The sequence below is a fragment of the Denticeps clupeoides genome, chromosome 1 (genome assembly GCF_900700375.1).
Source record: "Denticeps clupeoides chromosome 1, fDenClu1.1, whole genome shotgun sequence".
Taxonomy (NCBI): Eukaryota; Metazoa; Chordata; class Actinopteri; order Clupeiformes; family Denticipitidae; genus Denticeps; species Denticeps clupeoides.
The window spans coordinates 14,086,746-14,108,188 of record NC_041707.1 but is presented as its reverse complement, the minus strand read 5'-3'; the positions used below and the strand labels follow the sequence as shown (position 1 = coordinate 14,108,188).

The window sequence follows — 21,443 nt, the reverse complement described above, 5'->3', positions numbered from 1 at the left end:
TTAAACACTTATCTTTATCTTTAATAAAGCCAGTCAGAAATTTTATATGTTTGTGCCTTGTTTTCTCCAAATATGCTGGGTAGACAGTAGACAATAAGGGGTAGACAGACATGGCATCACGTACATGCATCTCCGCTCCATGACCCACAACATTGTTTTAGTGTAGAAAGATCTATGCAGGCTTTCCATCAAGCATTGGACCAAATGTCATTAATAGATTCAGGTCCATAAACAAGTCCAATAAAACAGACAAGCCTACATATTCACACACACCAAAAAAAGAAACATTCATTCAGTCATTTTAGCTTCCTTTCACTTTCACTAAGTAGATCATTTTAACCTTACAGCATAAATACACACGTATTTTTTCTGTCTTTCTGAGATCCAAACATCTTAAATTAATCACATTCATGAACACACAAAATGAGATATTTGCCTTGGTGGAGTAGTGTAAAATGTGTCTTTCAGAATCTCAAAGCTATTTTTTGGGGCCCAGTAAGGTTCCATTCCATACACAGTTGAGGCACAATGTCCCCAAAATCATATCCTGGTCTGCCTCTGTATTGATTGCCTCCATCCTAGTATCAAGACGATAAAAACCAGAACATCCAGAGAATCCCCCGATGCACTGATGCATCTTACCGGAGAGCTCTGAATGAACACACCATCACAAACCCCATCCCGCAACCCTTACAGTGACTCACCATAAAAAAAGATAAGCTGTATGAATAATCGCCAGAAGTCATCCCTCTGTGACGCTTCTTCCAACCCTAATGCCATGTTTGACTCCTGGGCACAATGTTTGTTTTCCAAATTGACAATAATTTCATTGTGTACTCGGCAGTTGACACAGAGGCAGCTGATTTGGCATTTTGGCCTCACTTCCTTGCAATAAATTGACAGACTTGCTTTCAGTGTTGCACTTTGTACATCAAAACGGCACAAGACCTGGGATGGTATTTGAACAGCTTTTAAGTTCGCTCATTTGGAGAAGCTTGGCTGTGACTCTAACGTGTGATCTTGTTTGTTCTGTGCCAATACTCTCAGAATATTGGCTGGGATAAGATTTGGATTAGTGTGCAGAGGAAGACGGTGATAACCCGCCCACTGCTGGCAAAGCGGGATGGTCAGTCCCTGTAGGTGTCTTTCAGCAGCTTTACTCAGTGGGAGAGATAGAGGTTCTCATGAAATCAAAAATGTTTCTCCAAATTCTAAATTCTCTTCAACATTAATGTGTGATTTGTAAATGGTCCTTAAAACAAGAAAATGATCACTAATCAATGTGAATATACAGTGCATCCAGAAAGTATTCCCCATAATGACAACCTGAAAAAATATACTTGAGGTTTTGGCAAATCTATTAATGTTCTTATCCACATAAGTATTCACAGCATTTGACAAGAAGCTCAAAATTGAGCTCAGGTGCCTCCTGGTTCCCCTGATCATCCTTGAGATGATTCTGCAGCTTAATTGGAGTCCAGCTGTGGACAAAACAGTAGATTGGACTTTTTTGGACAGACACACACCGTCTATATAAGGTTCCACAGTTGACAGTTCATGTCAGAGCACAAACCAAGCATGAAGTCAAAGGAATTGCCTGTAGACCTCCGAGACAGGATTGTCTCGAGGCACAAATCTGGGAAAGGTTACAGAAAAAATGTCTGCTGCTTTGAATGTCCCAATGAGCACAGTGGCCTCCATCATCCGTAAGTGGCAGAAGTTCAAAACCACCAGGACTCTTCCTAGAGCTGGACGGCCACCTAAACTGACTGATTGGGGGAGAAGGGCCTTAGTCAGGGAGGTGAACAGGAATGATGTGTCAATCTTAAAATGGCTGTGCACCGATGCTTCCCATACAACCTGATGGAGCTTGAGAGGTGCAGCAAAGAGGAACAGACCAAACTGGCCAAGGGTATTGAGGAAATGCTGTGAATACTTATGTGAATACTTGTGTAAATTATTTTTTTATTTTTTTTTAAATAAATTTGCCAAAACCTTAGGTAAACTTCTTTTTCACATTGTCATTATGTGGTGTTATGTGTATAATTCTGGGGAAAAAATATGAATTTAATCCCTTTTGTGGGATTGGAATCAGGGATCTGTCGTGGATATGCCGTCTCCATTGCTTTTAAGATGGCGATGTAGGGGGAAGCTACTGTCACAAAGTTTTCCTGGCACTCTGGGCCAGGTCTTCCATGTGCTTTCTGTGTTTAGTCGTTGTGAGCTCATTGTCAACCGATGTGTGTTCCTGATCCAGTTTTGTTTTTGTTCCTAAACCCCTGTCTGTTCCCTGGAGTCATGCATTTGCATCCTTCTCTGCAACATGACATTCATGAAATGAAATGAAGAATATATATGCACGCACACAGGGCAGTAGAAATTGGATATATATATATATATATATACATATTGTATACACTACAATTTCACTTCAATTTCATGTGTTCATCCTTGGTACAAGTTGCATATGGCTACCAAGTTTTATGGATCCCAGCACAGGTAAAGCACACTAAAACCTTCATGCATATATAAGCATTCCATACATATATCTTTATATATATATATATACACACACACACACACACACACACACATACATACATGTTGAAAGAGAGCACAATTTTCAAAATATATAAAGACAATTAAAATAGATTATTGTGTCAGGTTGAAAGACTGAGAAAAATAGTTTGTTGAGAAAATGTATTTCCAGGACCATATGTAGTTGTGACAACTAAATTCCATAAATCAGTATTCAGTGACCTAGGGGCTCCTCCCACTTTAAACTATGATTATAAAATCATAATTAAGGTTTGTCTTTTGGGTGACAGAAATAAAGTCACTCAATAATGTGCTGGTAGTTAGGTCCTCCTCCTAAAGACATATACTAGCAGGAGGCTTGAATCTGTATCTTCTGAAAATCTTATATAGTGCTTTGACATTAACTATGTGTTATATTGGGTTCTGAAAATATGGCTTCAGCCTTATGATTACGGGGCTGCTTCCTTGACCGCTATGTCACCGCTAGGCCACCACTGCCCCATTAGAGGTAAAACACAATAAAAACATGTATGGTGATCAGAGGGCCTTGGTTTCATTTCATTGTACTTAGATCAGGCAGCTGCTAAAAAAATCAGGAAGCAGCGCCATTATGATATAATAAATTATGTTCTGCACTGCATTGACCAGAATTGTCATTGCAATGCATCAATTATGAGATTAATTTCAACACTCCTATTAGACATGACCACAAATGAAGAGCAAAATTGTAATTGTAAGTTAGTGTTGAAAAAGACCACACTATTCCTTTAATATGTGTGGTAATTTCTCTGCAAGCATTTACTGTCCACTGACACAGAGCGTGGATGTGGCCCGTATTTCACCAAACCTGTTGCGAGCCGTAAACATGTGGAGGGCTGTACAGGCACATAGATGCTTTGCCGCTAACAATTCACAATGAATGACAGATACCATGCTCGTCTAGATTTATTAGGGCTGCAGTTGCGTGGGCGTAATGTCACAAGCCATCAGTGCCATCCTGAGCAAGAGTACGAGGTATTGATTAACGCAATTACTCTCCCCGTCTGCATGGACAAAAGCCTGCCAGGCGTCGTCTTTGAATACCAAATCGCTTGTCTGAATCTGCGGTTTTTTTTGCCCTGCGCAAGTTTCCGTTATCAGAACCGCCTGTTTAGCGTCTGCCCTTCCTGAAATACAATACAAAGCTGATCCAAATATTGAGGAGTTTATGATGAACTTTTCAGGGAGATCAAGGAGAATCCCTTATGGCACAACTGACATTTAAATAAGGGTGCAGTATTTTAAGATGGCTGAATGGCCTTTGTGTAACATTTCCACTGATCAGCCACAACATCAAAACCACTGACTGGTGCAGTGAATAATAATGATTGACCATCTGGTTATAAACCATGGCAGCTGCTAAGAGGTGGACTCATAAGAGATTGAGCAGTTTCTTCTCAGGTGGTGATCATTTTTTATATACCACCTCCTTAGTGATTGTTGAAGACCACCCACACTCCTTCATGGTCACGGTTTTCCCTGATGGCAACAGTCTCCTTAACAGAATAATGGACCAAATAGTTCAGAACATTCAGTAAAGAGAGTTCAAGAGTTTTGACATTGAGCATCTACAACACGTGCTGGACAGGAGAGTCCAAACCTTGGAGCCCCCTCTTAACAACTAACAGGTTCTAAAGTTAAATGGATCTGCTGTGGTACAAAGACCTTGGCCGTGTGGAATTCATGTCTCAGCAGGACATACTTGTTTTGGCAATATTGTGCCAGGCAGACAGATGGCTTTCATGTGGTGGCTGATGTTCAGTGTGAAATCATATGAGGAGGTGCTGTTGAGAATGGAACCAGCAGGTGGCGCACTTTATTTTCCTGAATGCTAAACACAAGGAACTACACCTGCGTGTGTGTATATGTGTCTGTTTATTCAGACTAGAAAAATATAATATTAAAATTTGCATTTGTGAAGGAATAAAGGAAGAAAACGAATTCCTGTCCATCTCATCTCATCCTGCCTTATGCAAGTCCTCCGTCATGTTTATCCACTTTGAAAGAACAACACAGTAACTGGAAAATGTTCCTCACTTACAATCTGCAGGAGTAGCTACTGGCCCAGTGGTCCAGTCTGCTTGTGTGCTGGTCTGGTCTGTGGGTTTGTATGTCGGTTTGTTGCCATTTGCCGTAACCAGGGGAGGATTTTCTCCATTGGCTGTGAATAGAAAAACAAACAAACAACAAACAAAACAAAAATTTACATATACACACATTCTACAAACAGCTTAATGTATGCTTGTGACAACAGACATACATTTCATTTATGTGTGACTTTCATCTTCAAACTGCAAAAAGGACAAATTTTTTTGCTAAGTGTCAAAACAAAGTAGGAAAGTCTATTAAATGAACACCTTAGCATGTTTGCAATGTGTTTTCTTAGAAATATACATCTGGTTCATTTGAAACTTTTAAGTTTCATCCACCTATCTGTCAGTCTGTCTGTAGAAAAGCTGTTCAGATGAAGCCACCTTGTCCAATTTAATGAAGCACTCCACATAAGGACATTTTTTAACATCTCATTACTGTGGCAGTCTTGATAAACTCCACATTTCACAATAGATCACCAAGAACACACACATGGGAGATAATAAAGAAAAGTCATTGCAGTTGAGGTTCTTTATGCATTCATGAACTCTACAGAACCATATAGAAACAGGGAAGACAGACTAATAAATCAAATATTAAAAAGTGCCTCAAATGTATTCATCTTGTAACCTGTTGATGTCTGTGAGGTGAAAAGTGCCCAGATATATGATACATGATTGAAGAAAACAGCATTTATTCCTCTTTTTGTGGGCTCACTGTTTATTAATAATATAAAAAATTCAGTTGGTTGTTTAGTCTGATATGAGGTCATAGTTGCTGTGGAGTTAGACACACAAGCCCAACTCTGTGATTTTGCATTTGAAATACTAATACTTTACATTGCATTGCTTTTGTTAAAATGAACTCTTCCATCGCAACTCTTCCATCCTTCGCAATATTGTCTCTCTGTGTACTTGTATATAGTGGGATGACAATAAAGTGGACTTTGACTTGAAAGTGGACTTTGATATTAAGACCTGTGCATCATACCAAGTCCAAATATGAAATACTAGTTACCATATAGAATGAACTCCTTATCCTTAAAGACATATCTCTGCACAATACAAATTTCATTCTACTGTAGCTTGCAAAGATGGGGAATGTGAAGTAAAGCTTGAGGGAACAGCAGTGTATGAGGTTCATAGAACTCTCCTTATTTGATAGTTTTTCTACGGCGCCTCTAATCTCATATTACCTTGTCTGACCATATAACTCATGCTGCAGGAATACTCTGAAGGACCAAATGTTAAACTTTAAATCAGCTTAAATAGCTACAAGAAAGTTATGTGTAAGTTACTGGCCCTTCTTCAATCCACACTAGAAATTGATATAAAGCATTGTTCTCTTTTTTGTCAGTTTTAGAATCATTCTGAATCGCATCAAAAAATGAACCCATTGAATGAAATTGTGGTGAGATTCCATGGTGCACATTGGAATAGCACGGTACGAGGCTGCTTCTGTGCCTGGTCTCCATTGCTGCTTGGCTGCCTGTTATGATGTGTGAAAGCAAGCTCGACAAACCAGTGTCAGCAGGAAAACAGAGGACACATGCACCGCGCTTTGCAAAAAAGGAAAAGACACAGTCACAGACTTATTGTTAAAAATGACAGCATCTAGACTAGACAGCACACTCCAAGCATTCTCCCCGGACGTCTGCAGAAGCAGTTCACACAGCAGCTACAGGTCACAGATACCCGAGCTTTGACAGGCAGACTGTAGAACCGCCCATGTCCCTGCTAACACACACCAAGGCTAGCCGCACTTAAACAACCGTGATCCTCGCAGCACAAGCAGGTGCTGCTGGAGAAAGTGCTGACCTGATTGCTCGCCGCATCTCGAGTGATCAGATGATTAAACGGAGCTCCCAGCTACCCGGGCCCACTCTTATGCTAATCATTCTTCCCAAGGTACAATATGTGGGGAGCTTAGACAGGTGTAGGAGGGGTGGGGTGTTGATAGGGACTCCGACCCACTGATCCCCACATGTGAATAATCCCGCTAGTGAATATATGCTGCTTTATTTGACAGAAGATCGGTGCTGAAGAGGAGTCATAGGCTGGCGCCGAAGGAGGCAAGAAGGTACCTGCATGAAGAATGCAGACACTGATTGCTCATTTATAACTCTTTTATAAGCTCTGTCTGGAGAGGCTCGTGGCTCTTGTGTAAAATTGCTGTCATTTCCATGACAACAGTCACCCCGTTCCATTTGCCTACCCTCACCACACACTAGAGAGGTCGCCATCAAAAAAGTCTGATGTCATCCTGCGTCACTGCTGTTACGTGAACTGTGTGCCCCTGCAAACCATTTAAAAATAAATACAAGCTCCAGTTGCATCGATACTGTTTACATTCCGAGTCTGACACTTTCAATGCTAATTGTGGCTAAAAAATGCTTTTTATGGATCGTGACCTTGTATGCTGTAATGTGTGAACCAGGGCCTACATCGTGGCCTCACACCACCAAGTTCTGGATTCAAACTGTATCAGAAATGGTGTGGATCCAATTTCAATTAATATAAAATGAAAAAAGAGGTGAACGGACCAATGCCGCACTGCTTGACAACTCTGTTTCAAATTTCACAATTTAATAATAAAATAGATGACCTGATTTAACTTTTTAATTGAATCTTCAGACCTGGTAGGAAGAAACCCAGAGCTCTGAGGGAGGGATTTAACACAGATAACACTCATTCGTTACTCTTCCTCTGTCTACATCATATACTGTCACAGTCGTGATTTAGGGGTACTCTGGATCCGTGTGCCGGGCCGTTTACATTATGTCTGAGCATTTCTTCCCATATTTTTACTACAGATATGGACAGTATGCACATCAGCTGCGGCACGACATATTCACTGTTATCTTGTTACCATGGAGAAAGGTTTCATGTGACTGTAGCATGTGACCTTGATCGTGACAAAGAAGATTACACCCAGGTGAAAAACATAAAATGCTACAGTTGCATTCAAAAAAGAAAATTTCCACGTTGAGCATCATCGAACCCCATCTGTTATTTTTTTTTATGTCCCCTTTGAAGTTACACGGCGTCAAATCCCGCTTTCATGTTGGAGTGAGGGGAACCCTTTTATACACTATGCCAGAGTACCCAGGTGAACATGTACAGAATCAAGCTGAATGTAAATGCTATAACAAAATATATCAGATATGCAGCCTTTATGTGTTTATTAAACCTTGTTTGAGAGGTCATGCTGTGCTAATCTGTGCTATCTGGCAGGTCAGAAAAGATATACAACTCAAGTCTATTCAGGATGGACAGTATAAAGGGAAATGGGTGGTTGAGTAAGGTCACACAATGGAGGTGGTAGATAATGATTTGGATTACTACAAAGTGCCCTGTTAGATATAACATATTGATTTTTGTATACTCAATACAGTTTATGGCATGTCACTAAGACTCTTCAGACTGATATTTGGTGTCTGGGTTCACTGTAATGATCATGGCATAAGTTTTTGAACTAAAAAAACATACCAAAATTATTAGCATTTTCCTTCTTCCCAATGTTTGCAGCATTGATTTACTTTACTTTACTTAGTAAAGTATTTTTATCCAAAGCAACTTACAAGAGGAAGACACCAGCATTGATGATACCAGATATAATGAAACATTCTCAATTGCTATTTTGTAATATAAAATACCACACCAATCATTTGGCTTCCAAACAACGGGACACTTGAGCACATAAGAGGGACTACTGTTACTCAACATGCTCAGAAAGAAAATAGTAGAGGCTCATGCTAAGGGTTTAGGCTACACTGCCATCTCCAAGCAAAATGTCTAAAACTGCTGTACATTGCATAATTGGCAAGAACAAGGAGACAAATTCTGTATGAAATAAACTTGGCCATGGCTATAAGCAAAACTTTCCAAAACTCTGTAGAGGAAAATGGTCAGAGATTCAAGGAACACAGTTGTGATTGCTCTTCATTGTAGTGGGATTCAGGGCCATCGTTCCAGAAGAACCTTTTTAGTCAAAGAGATGCACATCAGAGCCCAACTGAGCTTTGCCCGTGGACATTTGAAAGGTAAAGATACATTTTGGAAGTCTGATGAGACTAAAGTGGAAGTGTTTTGGCACATTGCTTATGTTTGGAGAAGCCTTCAACCCTTGAAACACAGTTCCTACAGTTGAACATGGTGGTGGGAGCATCATGCTGTGGAGCTGCCTTGCAGCCTCAGGCATAGGGAGCCTTGTCCGGGTGCATGGCATCATGAAAAAATTTAATTATGTTGACAATTCGAGAGAGAATATGCAAAAATCTGCACGTAGTCTAGGCTTAGGTCATTCCTGGGTCTTCCTACAATACAATGACCAAAGGGACCGTGGAAATTGTTCCAACAGTACCTCAAGGACACCAAAACCAAGATCCTGGAGTGGCCTACACAGAGCACAGACCTCAAGCATATTGAGAATCTCTGGCAGGTGTGCAAAGTGAATATTCACGGTTATAAACCATGCAATTTAGACAATCTAGAACAATTTGCAATGTATGAATGGGCCAATACCTCTCAGGAGGCCTGTGCCGACCTAGTAAAGAACCACTTTAAGAGACTGGTGTCAGTTGTGGCTCAGAAAAGGGTAGACTTTTGACTGATAATGGCCAGCAGGCTAATCATTTTGGATGTCTCATTCTTGCCCTTTCTTGTTTCAACTTGTTATATGAATAAAAAATCCTAAATAAACTTTGTTTAATTCTTGTACAATTGTAGTTGTTTATAAAGTATATTAAACTGTGTGCTGTAAATTTCAAGGAATCATTTTAAACACTCAGTACATGCACGCCTGTGATTACACATTATTAAAATATGCTGATGAAGTGCATGTATTGATTATATTTTATATCACAGCATGAATAAAATGTGGCCACTGAATAAACAACAGGAGTGGCCTATGGGGTTTCAGCTCCATCATTATAAATTCAATGCAACTTGTGGAATTCCTGCAACTCCGTTTATTACACTATTTCAGGAAAAGGGTAGGAGTAAGCTGAATTATTCAGACCTGAACATTCCCACAATGCCAAAGTCATGTTCCTGTGGCTGAGCTACATCAGTGGGAGCTGATCCCAAGCCAAGTTTATGAAATCTGGCTGAAAGAGCCTTGTGCATTGCATTACACTCCAGCAGATGGCTTTGCATTCCTCATCCATGGGTGGAAGTCATGACACAACTGCATGCTTCTTAATTATGTTGACAACCCACATGAGCTCTGGCATTGCCAGCTTCCCAAAAAGACAAATCACCCCCCACTCCCTCCTCACCAGCCTCTACAACCCTCGAAAAAACTTACGGCACAAGGACTGGCAATGCTCATCACAGTCTGGCCCCTTTCGCTGTGATCAGAGTCATAGCTATCAGTTTGAAGTGCGGCATCGGGGTGCAGGGCTGGGTGTCGTCCGAGCTTCTTCTTTCTTTCGGAGCCAGAAGAGGAGCACATTCTGTGCCCTGGCCGGTGATCAGCACGGGACCAATCACTTCAAAGCCTGGCACTCCCTCATCAGCGAGCTCAATTTTACATCACTCGGCCTAACAGAACGTTACGTTCTGTGTGTGAGACTGTCCCTAACCCGTCTAAACCCAGCTGGTTTGGTGAAAAGTCTAATCAAATCTAATCTGAAAGAAAGAATGTATGACTTAATGTGTGACTTAAAGTCATACATTTCAGCACAGATTTTTTTTTGCTTCAACTAGAGACCAGCTGCTGAAGGCTTTTCCGTGTTGAGCCCTGCCTCGGGTTTTAGCTGTTGTGTCTGAGCCTACCTCTCTAGCTGTTGTTGCAGCAGTGTATTTTTTACCACTATTGGCTCTAACAAATTAGTCCTGGATGGTCGCCTAACAACTGAAGTCAGTGGAAAGTTTTGCTGCAAAAAAAACAAAAAAACAAGCAATCACCTCAAGGGAAGGACGTTTCACTCCAGGGGTTCTTCACCTGTGCACCTTCTACACCTACTACAATGTACTGTCCCATATTCCACGAAATGCTTGCATCATTTATACTATGAAACCTATTTTCATAGGGCTATTTGTACATGGGGATCATGTGCTGATGTAAGGTTAAAGGCATGCTTAGGATTTACATAAATACGTGGTTTAAAGCAAGAAAGAACATACTTATTTAAATGAGAAATGACATCCCCTTTTCTCGACAAGCAATTTCTCCCAAAATACCAAATACAAAACTGCTTAATCTGGCAATAACCTTTGTTTTGTGTCTTCACAGCACCATCGCAGATATTAGAAACATGATCTCACGTCTCCTGTGTTTTGACATTTATTTAACAAAATCCTTTGTTTATTTTGCCATTGCTTCCTTCATGCTTGTGCGGTGTTGAACTCTCATACGGGATTTTAAAAAACCACGCAAGGTATCAAGACTGAATGGACTTTCGGCATTTCGAAATTCTTCTCACAAATACGCACGAATGCTAAAAGCAAAATAAACCGGACGTGCTGCGCTGTAATCTGCATGCCTGTGAAGAGAATATATTTCCCTTGTGGGAACAGGCATTTGAAGGTTAAAGGTTTCACTGTTATGTGCTGCTGATCAAATGTACCGCCAAAGTAAAAGCAAGCATGCAGCTAGTAGCACCAACAAAGACACATTTGTGTTTGCAAAGCAATGAAAGTTTAAAGATCCAGCAAGAAATTAGTATTCTGCAGACAGCCTGCAGTTTGATGGGTGCTGGATTTCACAGAGTCGGCCGGCCCGGCTGCCAGTGCCTATTAGCAGGGATGTCAAACATAGCTGGTTTTGGCCGTGATGGGAGAGGCAGGTATTCTTGCCCACATCACCTCTTTTGGTCGCTACGCCCACAACTGAGCAGCATACAGAGCACAGCGGACATTGCAATACATACAGATAGGACATGTCCAAACTAGCGTTCCCGTTGCACATTCGATTTCATTGACCTGTTTGGCCTGATCTGCGTAAAGGACATGATTCAAATTTACTGAATTCATGCAAAATGGGAAAAGTAGGCCCCACCGTTGAGCTGCATCCAAAGAAGGACATTTTCGGACCCATTAACCTGGTGCACGACGGGTTTGATCGTCCAATCTGCGCGGCACAATTTTGAAGTAAAGATAAGATACAATTTACAGGGGATTAGGCTCGAACAGCTTGCATCTGGGCATGCATTTCACAAAATGGCAGGCTGCGGTCTGCTTTTGTTATATTGCCACTGGCTTGCAAAATTTCAATCTTCTCATCCAAATGAGCTCCTTGGCGAGAGCCGGCCCGCTGAGGCACATTGGCGGCACCGATCCGAGCACGTTGTCTGTTGACTTCGGCAGGGGCTACCTTACCCGCTGCCCATCAGGGAGACATTTTTGCCAGTACACAGCAGCTGGCGACACCATAAAAGTAGCCATGAGCTTGTTTACGAGGCTTAAAGCACAAATGAAATAAAAAATACAAAATAAAAAAAGGGACCCCCCCCCCTCTCTCTTCAATGGCTATACTGATACGATTGTTCTCTAGTGATGCCCTCTGATGTGCTTCATTTATGTTGTGTACCGATATTGCTGTCGCCATAGCTCATACTGCGCTAGGAAAACCAATAAAAACAGGAGCCTGAAAGGAAAGATACTGCCAGCTGAATGGTTGGGGGTAATCTACCAAGAGAATCTAATGCCATCTGCTGTGGCCAGAGTGTGTCACATCCACACACCCAGAATCCTTCCCAAAACAACACACTGGGGAAGTGTGCTGAACAATCAATCAGTGTGACGCCTTTAGCCCCCAAGCAGGGGCATTGTTGGAGATGCGAGACTAGTCTGGATAGTCTAAATGTGATAAAACATGCATATATCAGAACAGATCACATGTTCCATTGTCTCATCCCTGTCTAATCGGGCCTGGATGTGTCGGATGACTTGACGCCAGTTGGAACAAATGGGCATGTCAGTCAATTTACTTCTCATCTGCTACTCTGATACGATTGGGTCGAGCCACAAGCTAGCTTTCGTGTATCAACGTATGGAAACACTACCCAATACGGTAAAGAACATTGTAAGGCAGTAATTTTTTTTTCTTAAATCAGACATGGTTTTAAATAATCCAGAACGAGGAAGAAGTGTGTGAGAGCTGTCAATCATCTGCCTCCTCCCATTTTAAAGGGTCATTTAAACATCATCAAGATGAACAACATCAAGATGATGGACAAATAATTACACATTTTGGAATTCCAGATTGCTCTAGCATAGACTTATGGTACTGTGCAAATGATCAGTGACCAAATACAAAAGTTTAATGGCAATGTGGAAATATTTCTGTGCAAAAAAGGGTTTACTGTCAGGATTGACTGCAGCTGTGCTCAACTCCGGTGGCCAATCCTGACAGCGCTTAAATGACGGATGTTTCCGCCCCTTCGAGATCTCCGGCATTTTCGTGAACTTGACATTGTAACCGTGTAGGTGTTAGTATTTTCAAGTCTGGCAATAGCCACACGCCTACGGGTTTGTTTAAGTTCTTCATTTAAGTTAAATCGTTTTCGGCCACCGCGCCATTCTTTATTTGTGTTTGTTTAATAATAAATCCCCTTTCCAGAATGTCCGACCTCTGCGCTTCCTTCAACCGTAAGTCCGTAGTCGTGACAGAATGCCAGAGACCCACCCAAAAGCGCAGAGGTGGAAAGCAGAGGAGAAGAAACGCCGCGAAGGACGCAGCCCGGCACGGCGAACGCGGACACCAGGGGAGAGACGCGACACCCGTTCTAGTGGGGCGTTTTCTCCCCGAGAAGCCGTGGTACGCGGCGCCGCGTGATGACGTCACCCCCGGGAAACTCCGCGAAACCCGGAAGTGACAACGTCGGCGGGTGAGTGGGCGGAGCGAGGACGTTGGCGTCGGCAGCAGCGAGGAAGTGACGTGGGCAGCGAGCGCAGAGGATGCGACCCCCACGAACTTCGCCATGTCGAGCCAAGAACTCTGCGCTCTGCTGGCAAGGCTCCCTGTGGACTGGGACGACACGGACGACGACGAATGCATTGGGAGACGAGAGTTGGGCTCCGCCCATCGCGCCCGTCCATGATCTTCGCGAGGTCCATGGGAACCCACGTCACTTCCAGGGGGGTGAGAAGCGACAACGGCGGCGTTCCTCCAGCGAGGAGGTGGGCAGGCTCCAGCCCGAATGGCCAGAGTACTGCCCATGGGAGTTGATCGCACCCTGGGTCCAGGATGTCCGCAGGGTGGACGACCCTTGGAGTCACAGGTGGGAGGTCACGGAGGATGTGAGCGACAATGACGTGGATTTTCGTTGGGCGGTCGGGGCCGGGATGGCTCCACCCAGCGCGCGCGTCCGAGATTGTCGCAACATCCGTGAAGACCCACGTGACTTTCGAGGGTACGAGGTCGACACGGACTACAACGAGGATGACGCCGATTGGGCAGTTGGTGCCGGGATGGCTCCGCCCATCGTGTCAGTCCAGGATCGTCACGAGGTTCGTGGAAATCCACATCACACCCAGAGGTGCGACAACAGTGAGGAGGAAGACAGCGATGCGGTGGTAAGCTGGTGGAACAGGGAGACAGGAGGTCGCCAGCCAGCAACTGCACTGCCGGGACTGCCTTGCAGGGAAGACGCCCTTCCAGCTCCGATTGCCGACCCGCCTTCCCTCTGCCCGGACGTTCCCCAGCTGATCGGCAGCACAGCACCAGCGCCCCCGCATACTGGAGAAGACGTCCACCACCCCCCACGCCACACACCTACCACCATCTCCACCAATGAGCCCAGCCCCGTGTGGGACAGCCCAAGGGTCCTGGGACCCTGCAGTGGGGCAGAAGACACAGATGAGATCAACACCATCCTCACGTGTCTGACTGGATAAGCATGGGGCTGGGACGCAGCCCTCTGGCAGCAGGGAGAGACAGACAGAAGGAGTTTTTGGGACTTCCAGCAGAGACTGAGGGCGGAGTTTGATCGGCCTGAGCCAGGGATCAAACTCTGCCCCTCCACCACATCCAGTGCCAGTCAGGATCCAGGGCAAGAAGACCCAGCACTGGTGGGCAACGAGAAGGTCTCTCCTCCCGAGATCTTGGCTGTGCCCCCTGAGGAGGTCCCGGAGAGCCCAGAGAGGGAGCCAGACGACCCTCTCTTCTGTCTGTCTCTGTCTGTGTGTGTGTGCGTGGTATATGTGTCTGTATGTCGCCCCCACTTCCCCTCTTTGTGTCCACCAGATGGCGACCCAGCAGCAGAGCCGAACCCCAGGGAGGGAGTTCCCAACCTGACTGCAACGGTCCAAGATGAGGTGGACGAGCCCAGCTGGACGAGAAGACCAGCCGGGGGGGGTGCTCCCCTAAAGAATTTTTTGGGGGGGTGCAGTTCGGATTGGGGGCTCCTCCTGAGGGGAGGGTAGGTGGGGAAGCGATTGAGCTGGGTCCTCCGGTAGCCGGTGAGGAGGGCGGGCCAGGCATGGGCCTGCATCCGCCTCCAGAGGGGTGGAGCGCCATAGAGCCCCCGGGTAGGCATGAGGACCCAGCTGGGACTGGCAGGAAGAGGGCCTGCTTGTCCCAACGGACAACTACAAGGGACCGGGGCCACCACGCCTGACCACGCCGGGGAGCCAGCCCGAGGGACCGGGTCCTCCAAGGGGAGGATACAGCAGGGCAGGAGCCCTGTGGTTGCCACCGTCCGCCCCGCCACCTCCACTGATGGTACTGCTGGGGCTCAGAGGACGTAGCCCTTGGAGGGGGGGCTCTCTCAGGATTGACTGCAGCTGTGCTCAACACCGGTGGCCAATCCTGACAGCGCTTAAATGCCGGATGTTTCCGCCCCTTCGAGATCTCCGGCATTTTCGTGAACTTGACATTGTAACCGTGTAGGTGTTAGTATTTTCAAGTCTGGCAATCGCCACACGCCTACGGGTTTGTTTAAGTTCTTCATTTAAGTTAAATCGTTTTCGGCCACCGCGCCATTCTTTATTTGTGTCTATTGTTTATTTAATAATAAAAAACCCTTCCCAGAATGTCCGACCACTGCGCTTCCTTCCCCCGTAAGTCCGTAGTCGTGACATTTACGGAATAGGCTGCAAGGTTATTATAGATAACCAAAACGAACGATAAAACTAGAATTGAAAAAGCATTTTCGTTAACTGAAATAAAAATAACAGCGAGAGTTCAAAAAAACGAAAACTAACTGAAACTGTTTTGTGTGTATACAAAACAAACTTAAACTAACTAATATTATAGCAAAACGTTCTTCGTTTTCCTCTTTGTAATAAGCCTTTTGGGTTGAATTAAAATCTATTTACTTCACGCTGTCAGTTTTAAGACAGGTGTTTGACCAGTATGGCAACACATGGTCTGTGATGTCACGTGTCCATAGTCTGTCCGTGATGCCGCCGGCTAGCGTGATGGCTGCAGCGAAAGTCGGAAGAAAGTAGAAGCAGGTGATACAATGTGTGGGATACTTCTCAAGGGGAAAAACCCCACGAATCTGAAAGTTCATTTGAAAAGCTCACACAAAAAGGCGAACCAAGAGTACCTGAACAAGCTAGCCTCTCGCCTGCCCTCCCCCGAAAGAGAAGCGATAGCCAGGCCAGGTAACATGGGAAAGGAACGTGATACGACAGCATCCATAATGGACCAAGTAGCTGCTGGCTAGAAAATACGCAGGAACACCACAAACGAGAAGAAGCATTGGTAAATATGTTTATTAAGACTGGAATGTCTACACGACTGTGTGACTCGATTGCCTCCAAAAAGTTCACCACTTCACGCGAACCAAAATTCAAAACACCCGGAGCTGCAAGAGTCAATAATCTCATCGGAGCTAAGATGGATAAGGCTATTCTGGTGATTTTGATTCATGCACCTGACAAATATCCTAATTTACAAAAAAAACCCTAAAACTAACACTGTAACTAATAAAAACTAAACTAAAACTAAGCAATTTCCAAATATCCAAACTAATAAAAACTAGTAAATCTGCATCTAAAAACGAATTAAAACTAACTGAATTTGAAAACAAAAAATGAAAACGAAATAAAAACTAAAACTCATGGAAAAATCCAAAATTATTATTACTGTAATAGGCTGTCAGTCCAACACATCACTTCTCAGCTCCTGCTCAAGCCTGACAACTAAAATTATTGCTCAGATACAGATTCAAGACAAATAAAGACAGATAAGTGATGACTAAGGCATGGCATGCAAGAAAAAAAAGACCTCTAAGTGAGATTTTTCTGGCTATTTCAGTCAGCCAGAACAATTTCTATCGTTTTTATTGCTCTGTGTCATCAACAAATGGATATAGAGGGAAAAACTATACATTACTAATTTTGGAGGGCAACTATTACCATAAAAGCATCTCTTCCATCTTCATTCTTGCGATTCATTCCCAAATATCCCATCACAAGAGGCACTTATGAGAAAATTGCTGATAAAATTTGTCTTGCCCTTTTGTCCCCAATCAGTTGCAAAGCTCCATATTGAACCAGACGATTTGGACAACAGAATGTGCGGCAGACAGATTTGTTCTTCTGGAAGGGAGTGTCTGCAACATTCCTCTGAGCCACAGGGAGCGTGGCTTGTATAACAAAAACACAGAAACAAGCGGCGTCCACAAACGAGCCAATTATTTTTTGGGGGCTGAAGTGACAGTGTGACTGTCACAGCTGTACTTAAGGCTGGAGATTTAGGAAAGGGGAGGGGTGACAGGCTTATTCTCACTGTCATTGTAAATGGACTAAACCACTCTAATCCAATCTGTTTGCATTAATGATCTCGACTTCTGCTCTCTTGTATGCACACCGTGCCCATTTACTCTGAGCACCCCAACAAAAACTCTACCGGATCCTTCCAGCAAGGCCGACAGTTTCTTTTGCCAATCTGCTCTCTTTTTCTCAAAGACGGGACTCATGTGGCGCTGTTTTCTTGCTTTGTCTCTCGTCAAATTGACACTATATACAGTTAAAACTGTATGCTGTCAAATTTAATGTAGATTTGAGTATGAAATAAATATTATGAAATAAAGTAGTGTACCATTGTATATTAAATATTTCTAAAGCTGGGTCTCAATCTATCTCTGCAGCTTAATCAGACAACATGGGTTTAACCTTTCACACACACCACATCAACATAAGCATTGTTGGACCTCTGCTATGAAAGGAGTGTGAGCGAGTCTGTCATACTTACAGGCCAGGAAACAGTCCATGCTGAGGGAGAGGTTGTCCAACATAAAAGCTGAGCCCGGCCCAGAAAAACCATCTGCACTAAACTGCAGCCAAAACCTGAAATAATAATAATAATAATAATAATAATAATAATAATAATAATAATGAAAAACAATCACTGAACACTCAGGGCATATTCTACGAAATCTTGACTCTTGACATACAGAATTTGGTGACACTACAGAGACCCAGCAACCCAGACAATGTGACATTCTCATTTAGGTCAAGAGGGTTGATATTCTTTTCTATTGCCCTGACCTTTATAAAACAGCCATTAAGTGCATACACCTTTAAACATTTGCTCTATGCAGCATTAACTTTGACCTCCCCTGCTTTCCACATTGTCTTTATTTCTTAAAGAGGCCCAACAGGTCAGAAAATAAAGAGTAAAGAACTGGCCAAGAAAAGAAGAAAAGAAAAAGGAATACAATTTTAATCACTCTCTATGGACTGGGATTAGCGAGGCTTCGTTGATAAAGGGAGAAGCCCAATCAGGCAAAGGGAGATGAAACAGCCTGGTGTTTTTCTACTCCTACTCCACACACTCAAAAATCAAGTGCCATAGCTAATTGGATGCAAAGAGTGGATGAATGGAGGACCTCTGCATTAAATTTTCCCAGCTTAAGAACACGGGATGCTCTGAGATGCCAAATGCACCACAGGCCCAGAGTACTGGCTCAGCCCCACTGGGATTCATTAAGATTTTTTGGGGGGTTGAGAGTGTGGGGTATGGTTAAAAAAAAATAAAAAGAAAGAACGAAATGTAAATTGCAGAAATCTGCATTAGAGGAGGGAACAAGTAGTTCTGGGTTGAGGCGTATGTGAGAAGCAAGGTATGAACGCTGATATTTACCTTTCCTCAGGTTCCAGAAATGTTTTACAAGCTGTTTGATGAGCCATTTTAGAATCCCAAGCCAGTCGTTTATTTGGCCACCGTGGTGTGTGCAGATGAGTGCTGCAGTACAGTTTAATTATAGTGTAACAATAAACTGTAGTACCTAGAGTGTGTGATTACTGCTTAACCTGGAGTGTGTTCATCTGATTTAAATGTAGCTTCTTATATCATTTTTAAAATAAACGATACACTAAACGAACAGATGTACCACTCAAAATATGCACCATCTGCCAATGTCAAACTATGTCTGAAGATGCAGGATAAAGGACATATATTCTCAATAAAATGCACACATTCCAGACAAGTTCAACTTCAGGTGATGATATAGATATATTTGTATTGCTGTAATTAAAAAACGTAACACTATTTAAAACCATTTTTTGCAAGGGCTCTGGTAGCCATGACACTCAGACACCAAGTGGTTATGGAAGAATATTTTTAAAGCATGTTTCTAGCTGTATAATCACTAATAATAAGATACTGGGATTGAGTAAGAGTAAGGCTCTTTTATTTTAATGTAGGGAGAGGGTTGTCTGTACTGTCACCATTTATCTATTTCTTTTTTTTTGTCTAAATCAGCAAAGCCATCACTGGCTCTACACTTATACACTTTATAGTGTACCTTATAAATGAAGAATACTTAAAAGCACCTCCTGACCAATCAGAGTGCCAGACTGAAATAACCCAAATGATTTTGTTATTTTACATTTGTTCTCTAGCCAAAAAAGGACCACCATTAGATCATGCTAAATGCAATTAATTATGAGAAGGGTTCAATTTGTATTTGATGTTATCTTATCTTTGTGGTCACCGTAAAAAAAACCTTACCAGTCTGCCAGTCCATAGAGGGGGACCATGATGGGCATCCAGGCTTTAGCTGACAACTCATCACTCCTCCAGTGCCACACCTTTTCCCATCCATCTGGACCGGTGCTGTTCTCCAGCAAAGACAGGGAGAGCTGGCCACTCTGGGATCCTCCACAGAGCCAGAACCGCAGCTGCCGACAGCACCGAGGTGTCAGTACTCCTTTGTTTAGAACAGAATCACTTCATAGAGCAAATCTACAACTGGCGCCGGTTTGTTACGTGGACAATAGGAGTTCAAAATGGTATTTGCTTTGATGCTGTAATTAGGAAGGGATTGGTGGAGGCTGAATAATTCAGCTCTTCCCTCAAGCTGGAGCGCTGGCTTGCTTACTGGAGAAATGAGAATAAAAAGAACACAACACCCCCCGACATCTTGCAGGCAAACAGGGATGTGAATAGCGGCAGCGTGTCTGACTGAGGGCAGGGATTGAGGTGTTAACCTGATAGCAACGGCCGCATGCCAGGTGGGCACTGGGTTACACTGTGTTCTACTGGCACGCTGGGCTGTGTTTGTGCCAGAGAGGGTACCGGCCTCCCATCCATCTGAGCACTTGGCCTCTGGCGCTTACTCTGTTTCCCTCACTGTATTTTGATTCCCCTCCCCTGCATCTTTATTTATCTAAAGGCAGGTGACAAATTTAATGTATATATAAAAAAAACGAAAGGGATAGGAAACATGGATAAAATTTGGGTGCTCTGCTGATTTTTGCCTTTCCAAGACTAAACATGACCAGTGTGGTGCCAAAGTAGAATCCTCAAGGAACGGACTAAGTGAAAATACATTGCCGCATGTGTACATCTTTATTTAATGAGGAATGCATCACAAAATAACAATATGTTCATGTTAAATGGTGTCAATTGAAATAACTGTGAAGTCTATAGCTACAAAATCTCCCAGAGGTGTTAAGTTGGATTAATATCCCTCTGCAATGTGTCACTCTAGACATTCTAAAAAGGTAACGCTACCATGACCTAGTTAAATATGGACAAGATCTGTAAAAAAGTGCACATTTTGTAATATTATCCATCCACTTGAGACCATTTCTAGAACTGTTTCTGTAGCAAGTATGGTGGCCCAGAGGGAATCAGGCTGTCATGATTCGGTCCGGCAGGGGCAACTCCGGGTCCGGAGTTTGGACCGGAGTTTCATGTTGGTCCTGTGTTATGTTTCCTGATTGTTATCACCTGTGTATGACTGTATAAAGCTATCCTGTTTGTGTCTGTTCACCGTCGAGTGATGGTGATGTTCCCCTTGTCCCGTCTACTATGTATTAAACCCCTGTCTCGTCACGTCGTGTGTATGCGTCCTTCTTACTCGCCATGTCCAGCCATCGTGACACAGGCAAAAGTAACACTTACAACCATTGTGTCCCAAAGCAAGACTCTTATCTCTATGTTGCCTCAGGGGATAATTAGTGATAATTAGTGACAGGACATGATCTGGACAATAGCCAAAGTCCTTCTCCTGTATGCTTGAATTAGATGAGAAACCTTCAATGAGGTTCAAATCCTCCATCTCCACAGAGACCCGGCAGTCATTCACAGCAGCAAGGGTTTCTGCTTCAGTGTTTCTGATCTGCAGAAGACACGTGGGCTCTTACCTCACAGGGCGCGTTCCTCAGAGGTGGCGAGAAGAACGGGCTTCGCAGCAAAGCCGGCCCACTCTGACCTCTGCTCTGACTGCTCTGTACTGTCAGCACGCCTCCTATGGATGGATGTGTTATAATGCAGCACACACACACACACACACACACACACACACACCCTACACACTCCTGCACTCCTAAAAGGTTCATTTTGCTGGCTCTCCACCAGATAACCATATG

At 43.5% G+C, this 21,443-nt stretch overlaps 1 protein-coding gene across 1 annotated transcript in view; it reads right to left on the bottom strand.

Annotated features, from left to right (window-relative positions):
- Positions 1–21,443, bottom strand: part of alk (ALK receptor tyrosine kinase) — a 296,482-nt gene that overhangs the window by 25,912 nt on the left and 249,127 nt on the right. The window contains exons 8-11 of the mRNA XM_028997359.1: positions 21,219–21,322; positions 19,579–19,748; positions 17,818–17,912; positions 4,619–4,738 (exon numbers count right to left, since the gene is read on the bottom strand). Coding sequence (XP_028853192.1) covers positions 4,619–4,738; positions 17,818–17,912; positions 19,579–19,748; positions 21,219–21,322 — 489 coding nt within the window. The remainder of the gene's footprint in view (positions 1–4,618; positions 4,739–17,817; positions 17,913–19,578; positions 19,749–21,218; positions 21,323–21,443) is intronic.